We start from the raw sequence: 13,038 nt of genomic DNA on the forward strand, positions 1-13,038 counted from the left end.
GATACTTTTTTTAAATGTGTCCCCAAATGCAGCCATGTCCCCCCATATGCAGCCATGTCCCCCACATATGCAGCCATGTCCCTCTAGCCATGTCCCTCACATATGCAGCCATGTCCCTCTAGCCATGTCCCTCACATATGCAGCCATGTCCCTCACATATGCAGCAATGTCCCTCTAGCCATGTCCCTCACATATGCAGCCATGTCCCTCACATATGCAGCAATGTCCCTCTAGCCATGTCCCTCACATATGCAGCAATGTCCCTCTAGCCATGTCCCTCGATGCGGCGGCACGATGCGGCAGGAGCGGCGGGGGGGGGGGGGGGGGGGGGGGGGAGTATTCTATTTAGGTATCGGGGGTATTTGCGTGAGTACGAGTACTCCCGCAAATACTCGGTATCGGTCCCGATACCGATACTGGTATCGGTATCTGGACAACCCTAGTTTTTTCATATGAAACATGTAACAGGAGTAGCCTGGAACAAGCGAAAGTGGGCGGGGAAAAACCAAACAGCAGGGACAGAGTCAGGATTTATGGAAGATCTTGCTGCTGGAGTATCCCAAACGGGGTTTGACTCACCCACCAGGCACCCTCTATAACTAAAATATTACCTTCGGGCGAACTGAACCTTCAAAGAAAATGGCTTACTTGCAAGATATGGAGGCTTACCCATGTTAATCAGCTCAGGCACTCCATATATTATCTTTTCCAGTTTCTGATGCAAGTCTTGGTCTTTTATATCCCCTTTAAGGGCAACAAAGATAGTAGAGTTTCTATCTTCTGCTCTGGGTTCATCTTCAATTCCAGAGTCTTCATCCCCATCAATTTCTAGGTCAGGCTGGCACAGAGCTCGGACCTGACTCTCTCTTGGGTCCATAGCTGGGTGTCCTGCAGTTGTCCGTCTCTATTTGGGGGGTTAAAAAATATAAACATTGGATCTTACAATCAAAACAAAGCATTTAATAAACCATTTTAACTGCAGAAATGTGTTGATGATTCTGTTACCGATTTGTATCCAAGTTCTCCTCCTACGTTTCTAAACAGCTTGCTCTCTTCAACAGAAAGGCCACTGCAGGCATCTTTAAACCAATTTGCAGCTGGAGTTCCTGGATGTACCCTATGAGAAAAATAAATACAAAATAAACATAAATATGAATATTATGTTACCTTGAATTAAGTTGCAAGAGTCAGTCCAAAACAAGGTACTGTCCATAGTCCCACTGCACACTTTCCTGGACTTTTCAGTAGTGGGTGATGTAGCAACTACCAGCTGGAAACTTGGCTTGTCATGAAACGCACATATTCACCAGCACACCGTGGATCATCAGATCGTCCAAAACATATACTACAGAAACCACTTGGATCTTTCTGCAATAAAAGTTTTCGACGATACCTGATGCTCCACGGTGTGTTGGCGAATATGTGGTTGGTTCAAGTCTCATAGGGCTCATTCACACCAGCGAGCCATGCTCTTTAACCACTTGAGGACCGCCCAACGCCGATATACATAGGCAGAATGGCACGGCTGGGCACAGGCACGTACAGGTACATTGCCCTTTAAGTACCCAGGCGTGGGTTGCGTGCACGTTACCCGGTCAGAAGCTCCGTGACCACGAGTCTGATCGCCGCCGGTGTCCAGCGGTTGGGTCACAGGAGCTGAAGAACAGGGAGAGGCGAGTATAAACAAACCTTCGGCTCGTCACTGATTATCTGTTCCTTGTTATAGGGAACGACGATCAGTGACGTCACATGTCCAGTCACGCCCCCCTACAGTAAGAATCACTCCCTTAGGGCACACTTAACCCCTTAGCGCCCCTAGTGGTTAACCCATTCACTGCCATTGTCATTTTCACAGTAATCAGTGCATTTTTATAGCACTTTTCGCTGTGAAAATGACAATGGACCCAAAAATGTGTCAAAAGTGTCCGATGTGTCCGCCATAATGTCGCAGTCAGGAAAAAAAAAAAAACACACTGATCGCCGCCATTACTAGTAAAAAAAAAAATTCTGAATAAAAAATGCCATAAAACTATCCCCCAAGTCGTCCGTGAATGGGGCTGGACATAAGTTATGTTCACGTCAACTAGGCATTGAGTGGGTGCAATTTAATTTGAAAATTCGACGTGATACTGAGCATGCGTGCGCATGCGCCGTTCGATAAAAGCGTAATTTACGTGGGGTCACATAACATTTACATACAACACGCCCCCTACCAACCCAGTTTGAATTAGGCAGGCTTACGCCGTATCAGATACACTACGCCGCCGTAACTTAGAGCGGAAGATGTTTCTGAATACGGGACCTGCCGCTCTAAGTTACGGCGGCATAGTGTATCTGAGATACGCTACGCCCGCCTAAAGATAGGCGTTTTTTAGAGAATCTGGGCCCTATAACTTTTGCGCAAACCAATCAATAAACGATTATTGCAATTTTTTTTACAAAAAATAGGTAGAATACGTATCGGCCTAAACTGAGGGGAAAAAAAACAAACTTTTTTTTATATATTTTTGGGGGATATTTATTATAGCAAAAAATATAGATTTTTTTCAAAAATTTGTTTGAGAGCCACGTCGCACGACCTCACAATTGTCAGTTAAAGCGACGCAGTGCTGAATCGCAAAAAGAGGCCAGGTCCTTTACCTGCATAATGGTCTGGATCTTAAGTGGTTAATTTTTTCTACAAAACTTTATTGAAATGTCACAAGTGACATTGCCATAGAGTTCAAATCAATGAAGCGGTGTAGGGATGCAGTGGTACGCGTTGCAACCAGCTGCACTGCATGCAGGACTTTTGATTCAGCATACACCATAGTGGCACTGTGGCTTAAACCGACATCATTGTCAACAAGGCATTATGGCTGTGCTAGAAATAATTTGCAGCATAGCATCTAGGAGGAATGAGCCCTAAAAGTGATTCAGAATAAGCTAAATTTAAGTCACAGAGGGCCTTATTGATCAAAAGTATCTTAAAAAAAAGTTCTGGATTTTGCAAAAGCTTTTTACATTCTCCTTCACAATAACCAAGGTTAACCACTTCAGATCCGGAAAGTTTACCCCCCTTCATGACCCAGCCATGTTTTGCGATACAGCACTGTGTTAATTTAACTGACAATAAAAATAATAAAAAATGCCATAATTCTATCCCCTATTTTGTAGAAACTATGGGCCAGATTCACAGAGCGAGTACGCCGGCGTATCTACTGATACGCCGGCGTACTTTCAAATTACCCGCGTCATATCTTTAGTTTGAATCCTCAAACCAAGATACGACGGCATCTGGGTTCGATCCGACAGGCGTACGGCTTCAAACGCCTTCGGATCGTAGGTGCAATACTTCGGCGCCCGCTGGGTGGAGTTTGCGACGTTTTCCGCGTCGGGTATGCAAATTAGCTTTTTCCGTCGATCCACAAAGGTACGCGCGGCCGTCGCATTCTCTTATGTCGTCGCTAGTCGGCTTTTCCCGGTATATAGTTAAAGCTGGTATTTTGCGGCGTATAGATAGACTTGCCATGTTAAGTATGGCCGTCGTTCCTGCGTCGAAATTTGAAATTTTTATTTTTTTGCGCAAGTCGTCCGTGATTAGGGATGGATGTAACTCACGTCCAAGTTCAAAAAATGACGTCGTTGCGACGTCATTTCGCGCAAAGCATGCGGGAAATTTCGAAACGGAGCATGCGCAGTTCAACCGGCGCGGGGACGCGCTTCATTTAAATGAATCACGCCCCCTAATCGCCGATTTGAATTCCGCTGCCAGAAATACACTGCGCCGCAGCGCAAAATCGTTGAGGATTTGAAATTACGCCAGGTAAGGTACAGCGGCGTAGCGTATCTCTGATACGCTGCGCGGATGTAATTCTCTCTGGATCTGGCCCTATAACTTTTGCACAATACAATCAATATACGCTTATTGCAATTGTTTTTACCAAAAATATGTAGAAGAATACGTATCGGTTTAAACTGAAGAAAAAAATTATTATTATTTTTTTAAAAATGGGATATGTATAGCAAAAAGTAATAAATATTGTATTTTTTTTTCAAAATTGTCACTCTTTATGTTTATAGCGCGAAAAATGCAAACCTCAGAGGTTATCGAATACCACCAAAAGAAAGCTCTATTTGTGGGGGGAAAAAATTATTAAAATGTATTTGGGTACAACGTCACATGACCGCACAATTCTCATTCAAAGTGTGACAGCGCTGAAAATTGGCCTGAGCAGGAAGGGGTGAAAATGCCCGGTATGGCAAGTGGTTAAATTTGCAATGCGTCTCTGAACTTGCTAGAAAATGTGATTACTCCATAGGCTGCATTCACATCTAGACGGACGAAATCGCGGCGTTTTGTCACCGCAAATCGCGGTAAAAATAGCGGCGTTTTGTACCGCGATTTGTGGCGACAAAACGCCGGTATTGTCCGCCTAGATGTGCCCCAAGATGACCCCCTCTATGGAGATGATTGCCATCTCCTAGCCGAACGCTCAAAGACGCCTGAAAAAAAGGTCCGGGACCTTTTTTCACGCGGCAGGCGACAGGCGTCCGGCGTGGAGATGTGAACCATCTCCATAGAGGGACATCTGTTTTCAGCCCTCTGGCGGCAGCGGCGTAGCGTTACAGGCGTAAAAACGCCTAGGTGTGAATGGGGTCTAGAGCCAATTCAATCTACGATACAACAGGCTATCGCCTGGTGAATTCTGCTTTGCCTAAATATAAGCTCATTCACGCAGGAAGAGCTTGCCACAAAACAAATTGACTAAAATATGGCAGAAAGACAAATTGGCGTCCTTTTTTTCCCACAAATAGAGATTTCTTTTGGTGGTATTTGATCACATCTGCAGGTTTTTATTTTTTGAGCTATAAACAAAAAAAGAGCGACAATTTTGAAAAATTTTTACTTGTTGCTGTAATAAATATCCCCCAAAAATATATAAAAAAAACTATTTTTTTCCTCAGTTTAGGCCGATACGTATTCTTCTACCTATTTTTGGCCCAAAAAAATCACAATAAGCGTTTATCGATTGGTTTGCGCAAAAAATTATAGCGTTTACAAAATAGGGGATAGTTTTATTGCATTTTTATAAAAAAACATTTTTATACTACTATTGGCGGCGATCAGCGATTTTTTTCGTGACTGCGACATTATGGCGGACACTTCGGACAATTTTGACACATTTTTGGGACCATTGTCATTTTCACAGCAAAAAATGCATTTAAATTGCATTGTTTATTGTGAAAATGACAGTTGCAGTTTGGGAGTTAACCACAGGTGGCGCTGTAGGAGTTAGGGTTCACCTAGTGTGTGTTTACAACTGTAGGGGGGTGTGGCTGTAGGTCTGACGTCATCGATCGAGTCTCCCTTATAAAAAGGATCACTCGATCGATACGCCACCACAGTGAAGCACGGGGAAGCCGTGTTTACATACGGCTCTCCCCGTTCTTCAGCTCCGGGGAGCGATCGCAACGGAGCGGCTATAAACGAATAGCCGCGCCGTCGTCACGGATCGCTCCCCGAGGGAATCCATCGCTCCCCGAGGGAATCCAACGCCCATCTGCCTGTCCGTGCCATTCTGTGGACATATATAGTCTTGCGGCGGGCGTTAAGGGGTTAAGTGGTTAAAAAAAAATGATTTCCCTAGCACAGCCCCCTCCCCTCATTGCACTTCATAGCTTTCCTCCTCTGGTAGTGTCTAATTACTCTCTGTGCTGGCCCAGCTCCTTCAGCCCACTCTTCACCTCCCTAGATAACATTTTATGTAGCTGTATGTAGTGAAGGGGAATGTTTTAATGGGTCACGATTGACAACTTTGAACCAGCTGCTGGCATCACAACCAAGATGGTGTATCCAGCAGAAGTATCAGGGCTTTAGGATGTCCACGCCAGGTACTTTTTACAGGTAAATAACATCCATTAAATATGTGAAATAATCATATAATCCTGTGGGAAGATTTTTTTTAAAATGATAGTCTGGCAACAGGGTTTTTTATTCTTTGGAGCTCATACCCACTGTTTTTTCTAAAGTACCCAGTGCCACCCAAGCACTGCTTTTCCAAATGCTGGGAATGGATGTATTCTAGCAGATGCAAATGTTCTCTCCGGCTGACATCTTATGAGCTGAACAGAGCTCACACTCAATGCCACACATGCATTGAGTGCTGAACGTGTCAGTACTGATTACAGGTCGACCGATATATCGGCCGATATTTGTGAAATCGGCATCGGCCGATTATTGTGAAAAAAATCGGCCGATTTGCGGCTACAATATCCGGCCCGCATGGCCGCCTGCCCTGCAGTACTGTACTGACCACCAGTCACCAGTGACCCCGCTCCCGCATTCATGTATGGCCCCTGCTCCTCACCGCAGGTCCTGGAAGTTTACTAGCGCGTACGGCAGCGCGTACGGCGGCGAGTAGGGGCCTGGCGTCACGTTCCTTCCCCCGCCCCCTGCAGCTCGCGGTCCACTCATTGCTCACATTGCGAGTAGGGGCCACGCCTGTCTCCCACGTCACTTGCGTGCCCCCGCCCCCTGGTTTCCGGGTCTTCTCCTGGCTCTCCTTGCGAGGTAGAGGCGTGACGTCCAGTGCGCGCCCCGCCCCCTGCTACTAGTTCCCGGCTCCTTATCTGATTCTTTCAGCATCCGCCCCTGCATTCTACCTGGTATGTGGCATTTTCCTTTTTTTAGTTCATTGATCTCTATTAATGGGCATATTAATTGTCAACACAAACACTGCTGGGCATATGTTAAAAGTCACGCTGATGGGCACTTTTTTGTGTTAAGGGGCACGCTGATGGGTATATTTTTAATGTGCGCACTAATGAGCATATTTTTTTTAAGAGGCACACTGATGGACACATTTTGTTGTGCCCATCAGAGTGCCCCTTAACATAAAATATGCCCATCAGCGTACACATTAAAAATATACCCATCAGCGTGCCCCTTAACATAAAAGTTTTGTTGTGCCCATCAGATTGCCCATTAACATAAAGTTTGCCCATCAGAGTGTCCCTTAATAACATAAAATGTGCCCACTGTTAAATTTTACGAAATGGGGAAAAAAAAATAAAAAATCGGCCCAAAATATCGGCCGCAAAAATCGGTATTGTATATCAGCCGCCCGGATTTCTAAATACAGGCATCGGCCATAGAAAAACCCATATCGGTCGACCTCTAGTACTGATACAGCGAGTATAGAGAAAAAAATAAATAAAAAATCACCCCCCAATCACATTTTGTTGCTTTGCAGCCTGAAATGAAGACACACAGTTTTTGTTTTATCCAGCTGTATTTACTCAGTGCAACTTGTAACATCCAAATGAAAGATATAACCCCAACATGTCAAAAAAATTCAATAAAAAAAAGTTGGAAAAAGGATCTCCCCCTTTCCGGGTGTAGCTAATCACCTTATGGCCAAAATGAGAATCACGATTTTTTTGCTTAGAATGAAGATCACGATTCTCACGGCGTAAAATCTTTTACATTTATACAAAAAAAAAAAAAAATGGGCTAACTTTACTGTCTAGTTTTTTTTTAAATTAATTAAAGTAATTTTTTACAAAAAAACTGCATTTAAAAAGACTGCTGCGCAAATACAGTGCAACATAAAATGTTAATAACATTTTATTCTCTAGGGTCTCTAATAAAAAATGTATATAATGTTTGGGGGTTCTAAGTAATTTTCTAGCAAAAAATAAATAAATGATTTTAACTTGAAAAGAGCTGTCAGAAAAAGATTTGGTGTTTAAGTGGTTCCTAACTTACTAACGTTCCTAATTTACATACAGAAGTTTATTCCTTTGATGTAAAAGTCAATGTGATTGATTCAATGTTTAGACTTAACTTTACACTGATAAAGAATGTTTTCAAAACTTGGCAGGCTGCCCAGACTTTGACTTTTGGCTGAGAGCAGAGAGGAAATTCTTTGCATACCAAAGTGCAGAGAGAAAATTCTTTTCATGTTAAAGATCTTGAAACCCTGTGTCAAGAATCGCAATGGGAAAAAGATTGCGATAACGATTCTTGGCGATTAATCGTGCAGCTCTACCTTAACGGCACACAAATCCATTTGACTTTCAACTGTGATCATTTTGATTAGCTCAGCATAAAAATAACTTTCCTGGAGCATTTCAGTCCCTGATAGTGCAACTGAAGCGAACAATCAACTATGGGTGTCAAGGCGCCATCAAAAGATCTCTGGGATCAAGTTGTGAACAAGCACAAATCAGGAAAAAAAAAGGCAAAGGCTTTATCATTGCCTAGAAGCACAGTGAAATCTATTATCAAGAAGTGGAAGGCATTTAGTACAACAAAGACCCTCCCTGGATGAGGACGTCACTCCAAACGGATAAAAGAGCCATGAGGAAACTGGTCAGAGAGGCTACCAAGAGAAGCAGTTGCAGGAATCGATGACAGCGTGGTCATTGTGTGCATGTGACAACAATATCACAAATTCGCCACAAATATGGCTTGTATGGGAGGGTTGCGAGAAAAAAGCCACCCCTCAAGAAAGACCACAGGCAGTCATGACTGAGCTTTGCCAAAAAGCACCTTGAAGATTCTGAGGTCACATGGAAAAAGGTGTTCTGGTCAGATGAGATTAAAATGTAATTATTTGGCCTCAACACCAAACGATATGTCTGGCGGAAATCCAATACAGCTCAACCTCCAAATAACTAATAAAGAATATTCCTACAGTAAAGCATGGAGGTGGTAATATCCTGGTATGGGGGCGTTTCTCTGCAGCAGGGACTGGAGCGCTTGTCAGGATAGAAGGAAAAATGGATGGGGCAAATGCATTCATCTTGAGGAAAATCTGCTGCCCTCTGCCAGAAAGTTGTCAATGAGAAGAAGGTTTACCTTCCAAAATGACAAAGACCGAAATTACACAGCAAAAAATACCGCACAGTGTTTGAAGGAGAAAAGGGTGAAAGGGTCAGAGCCCAGACTTAAACCCCATTGAAAATCTGTGGAATGACTGCAGTCCACAAACAGTCACCATCAAATTTAACTGAACTTGAGCAGTTCTGCAAAGAAGAGTGGGCAAATATTGCAAAGTCTAGATGTGCAAAGTTAGCAGAGACATATCCCAACAGACTAAAGGCTGCAATTATTTTTTTCTGACATGTTGGCATTATATCTTTTACTTGGATGTTATAAGTTGCACTGAGTAAATACAGATGGGTAAAACAAAATATATGTCTGTCTTTATTTCAGGCTGCTTAGCAACAAAATCAGTTTTTTTTTTAAAAAGAGGGGGGTCGATTCTTTTCTATACCTCCTGGTGTGGAGAAAGCCTCTTGAGGGGGGGGGGGGGGGGGGCGAGCAGGCAAGTCAGGACACTCTCTACTTTGCAGATAGAGAAAGGCGCTGTGTGTTAGTGGGCGTCCTGACACTCCTGCTCGCCCCCTCAAGAGGCTTTCTCCACACCAGGAAGAAAGCCTTGCATTACTGTGTGGAGTTACAGACAGAAGAACAGGAAGTGAGGATTTATCAGAAGAAGTTTTAGACATGGGTGTAATGTGAAGCATGTAAACAAACACCCAATTGCAGCTTAAAGTGGTTGTAAACCCTTACAGACCACTTTAACCTACAGGTAAGCCTAGATTAAGGGCCCTTTCACACGTGCGGACCGTATGTCCGCATTTTCATCCGTCCGTTGCGGATGAAAACGGGACATACATGGGTCCCTATGTGATTACGGATGTCAGCGGATGAACATCCACTGACACCCGTAATCGTCCGCCTCTGCAAAGATCTGCATTTGCGGACGGAAGAAAATCCTATTTTTCTTCCGTCTGCCGGATCGGATGAACACGGACATACAGTCAGTGTTCATCCGATCCCCCATAGGGGAGAGCGGAGGAAAGACAAGTGTGCGGGGACCACCCTGTCAGCTGCCAGCTCAGTGGGGATTTTACGGAGGATCGCCGCTGAGCTTTTGCGGACACACGGAGCGGATCATTACTGATCCGCCCCTGTGAAAGGGCCCTAAGGCTTACCTGTAGGTGCAACAAATATCTCCTAAACCTACACGGTTTAGGAGATATTTGCAAAAAAGACTGCACTGATGTCTACGGCGCAGGCGCACTGAGCGTGCCGTTAGTGAAGGCGATCACACTGTACCTGGCGGCACGCGCGGAAGTGATGTAATTGCAGCTCCAGCCAATCACAGCCCCGGAGCCGCGATACCCGGAAGTCATTTGGGTATCATGGCTGAGGAGAGGAACGAGAGTCGCTTCGAGGGCTTCAATATCAGGTAAGTAATTCATAATGAGCTAGTATGCTATGCATACTAGCTCATTATGCCTTTCTCTTGCAGGTTTTTTTTTTTTTTTTTTTTTAAAGAAACGTGTTAGAGGGTTTACTTCCTCTTTAAAGGGGTTGTAAAAAGTCCATGTTTTTTCACCTTAAAGCATCCTATGCATTAAAGCGGATCTCCCATGCCAAAACGTTTTTTTTTTTTTTTTGGGGTAGTTAAACAGTTAATGTCAAGACCTAAATAAACTCACGTTTCTCGTTTTAAACGTCCGTCCCTATCTGTTGCTGTCTGTTATCATAACTTAGATTTTGTATCGTCAGCCGTTGCCATCTTCACTGTGGGCATTAGAATCCCACCAGCAGAGACTTCCTGTTTGCGGTGATGCTGTAATCCCAGCATCCACCGCTGGATCTCGCACATGCGCACTCGCACCCGGGAGTATCGGCTTCAGCGTCTGAGTTTTTTGTAACGCCCGCCCTCCTTCCTTTGTTTGTTTGTTTACATCGCGCGTCACGTCCTGCTCGACGAAATCACGCGATGTTTCATCTACCAGGGCAGAACATGATAACAAGGGAGCTAGGGCACAAGCTCCCAGAAGACCCTGCGCGGGACAGGAAATAATGAAAAACCCGAAGGCTGCAGACCGGAAGCCCATACAGTTTATATGGTACTGTACAACTTTTTTAAATAAAAATATCGGTTTAGGCATTGTGTATCAGCGGGATTACTATTGAGATTATTAGGGTTGTCCCGATACCACTTTTTTAGGACCGAGTACAAGTACCGATACTTTTTTTCCAAGTACTCGCGGATACCGAATACCGATACTTTTTTTTAAATGTGTCCCCAAATGCAGCCATGTCCCCTCACATATGCAGCCATGTCCCCCCCATTATATGCAGCCATGTCCCCCCCATATATGCAGCCATGTCCCCCCCATATATCCAGCCATGTCCCCCCATATAGGCAGCCATGTCCCCCCCCATATATGCAGCCATGTCCCCCCCATATATCCAGCCATGTCCCCCCATATATGCAGCCATGTCCCCCCCATATATCCAGCCATGTCCCCCCATATATGCAGCCATGTCCCCCCCATATATCCAGCCATGTCCCCCCCATATATCCAGCCATGTCCCCCTTACCTACATGCTGCCGTGCAGCCGCTTGGTTAATACGGGCGGGGAACATTACAGCTTTCATGTGAATAGCTGTAGTGTTTCGCGCCGCGCATAGACACTCCCCCTTGCTCGGGATTGGACAGTTCACCCGAGCAAGGGGGAGTGTCTATACGCGGCGCGGCGGGAAACACTACAGCTATTCAAATGAAAGCTGTAATGTTCCCCGCCCGTATTAACCAGGCGGCAGCGGGGATGCGGCGTGGCGGCGGCTGCGAGTATCGGATGAGGCATCGGGGGGCATTTGCGGGAGTATAAGTACTCCCGCAAATACTCGGAATCGGTCCCGATACTAGTATCAGTACAACCCTAGAGATTATGTTTAAATTCGGGTGGAGCTCTGCTTTAAGGCATAAAAACTGACAGTAACCCCCCCCCCCCCCGAGTGGATAGGTTGATAGCAGCACAGCCATTGGCTCCCACTGCTGTCAATCAAATCCAATGACGCAGGGTCGGGCCGAGTCCAGCATTCTGGGTCCGTGGACGCGGATGCAAGCTAACCCCCCCCCCCCCAGGACAGCGCTTCTCCTAGGGGGGTTTACCGATGCGGGGGAGGGGCTACCGCCAGACCCCAGAAGTCGAAGATCGGGGCCACTCTGTGCAAAACGAACTGCACAGTGGAGGCAAGTATGATGTGTATGCTTTTTTTTAATTAAAACACAAAAGGTTTACAATCACTTTAAGAGGGGTGGTAAAAAAAACAAGGCTCAACCACACATTTTTTTACCACCATAATGGCCATCCATGCCTCTTGTGAGACAGGTCATGGCGGATCCGGTGACACCATCGCCCCATGGAAGCGGAGGGGTCACCTATGGAATTTAGTGTCCTCTCCGCTCCAGGAACAGCGGCTGGTGTCTGATCGGTTGCTATGGGCAACGCAGGCACTTTCCTCCAATCCCTGGGGCCCAGAAGCCTTTTTATTGATGAAATGTATACTCTGTGAGGGTGAATGCAATGTACACAAAGAAGGGAACCACATACTACATGGAGCAGGGTACACACAGCCTGCCAGCACCGTGCAGGTCACCACAACATCATGCTACTGCGCAACGTCCTCTGCATACAGGTAATACCTCACCCCCTGCTATTCATTCCCCTCCTCCTATACACACACACACGAGGCCTCATTTATAATGCACCGCCTTCCCCTCCTCCACTCTCCCCGGTACACCGGCGCCCTCACCTATGACCGGACCCTCGGCTCCTTCCGCTCCCGGGAACAACGAAAACGCAGCGAGGCCCAGATGACACCACTTGGCGGCGGGAATAGGGAGCGCCTTGGTCGGCCGAGGCATACGTCTAGGGCAAACAGAAAGCGAAGCGGGCAGCGACACCCCTGCAACAATGGTACGGCCCACTCGACCAATCAGGAGAGGGAGCGTTACGTCCCTTGCAAGGGCTTTCTGAGAGGGCGGGGCGGGGCTTGTTACAGGGAGTGGGCGGAGTTGGAATACAAAGTGGAGAGGGAAGCATCACTTAGGGACGGTGACGTGCTGCTACCTCAGTGTGCTCGGTGTCTGGTCCTCTATAGGGGGGAACCGGAGCAAGGCTGCAAAATAATAAATAATACATTCATTCCTGTATTAACCACATAAGGACCGGGCCTATTT

At 45.8% G+C, this 13,038-nt stretch overlaps 1 protein-coding gene across 2 annotated transcripts in view; it reads right to left on the reverse strand.

Moving 5' to 3' along the window:
* The window catches only part of NCOA6 (nuclear receptor coactivator 6), a 67,338-nt gene extending 54,598 nt beyond the window's left edge, over positions 1-12,740 (reverse strand). For both annotated transcript variants that reach the window (XM_040330396.1, XM_040330395.1), the window contains exons 1-3: positions 12,612-12,740; positions 1,006-1,117; positions 670-904 (exon numbers count right to left, since the gene is read on the reverse strand). In XM_040330396.1, the coding sequence (XP_040186330.1) occupies positions 670-877 (208 nt within the window). In that variant the 5' untranslated portion in view covers positions 878-904; positions 1,006-1,117; positions 12,612-12,740. The remainder of the gene's footprint in view (positions 1-669; positions 905-1,005; positions 1,118-12,611) is intronic.
* Positions 12,741-13,038: the final 298 nt, after the last annotated feature.

This window comes from Rana temporaria, chromosome 12, assembly GCF_905171775.1.
Source record: "Rana temporaria chromosome 12, aRanTem1.1, whole genome shotgun sequence".
In the NCBI taxonomy this organism is placed as follows: domain Eukaryota; kingdom Metazoa; phylum Chordata; class Amphibia; order Anura; family Ranidae; genus Rana; species Rana temporaria.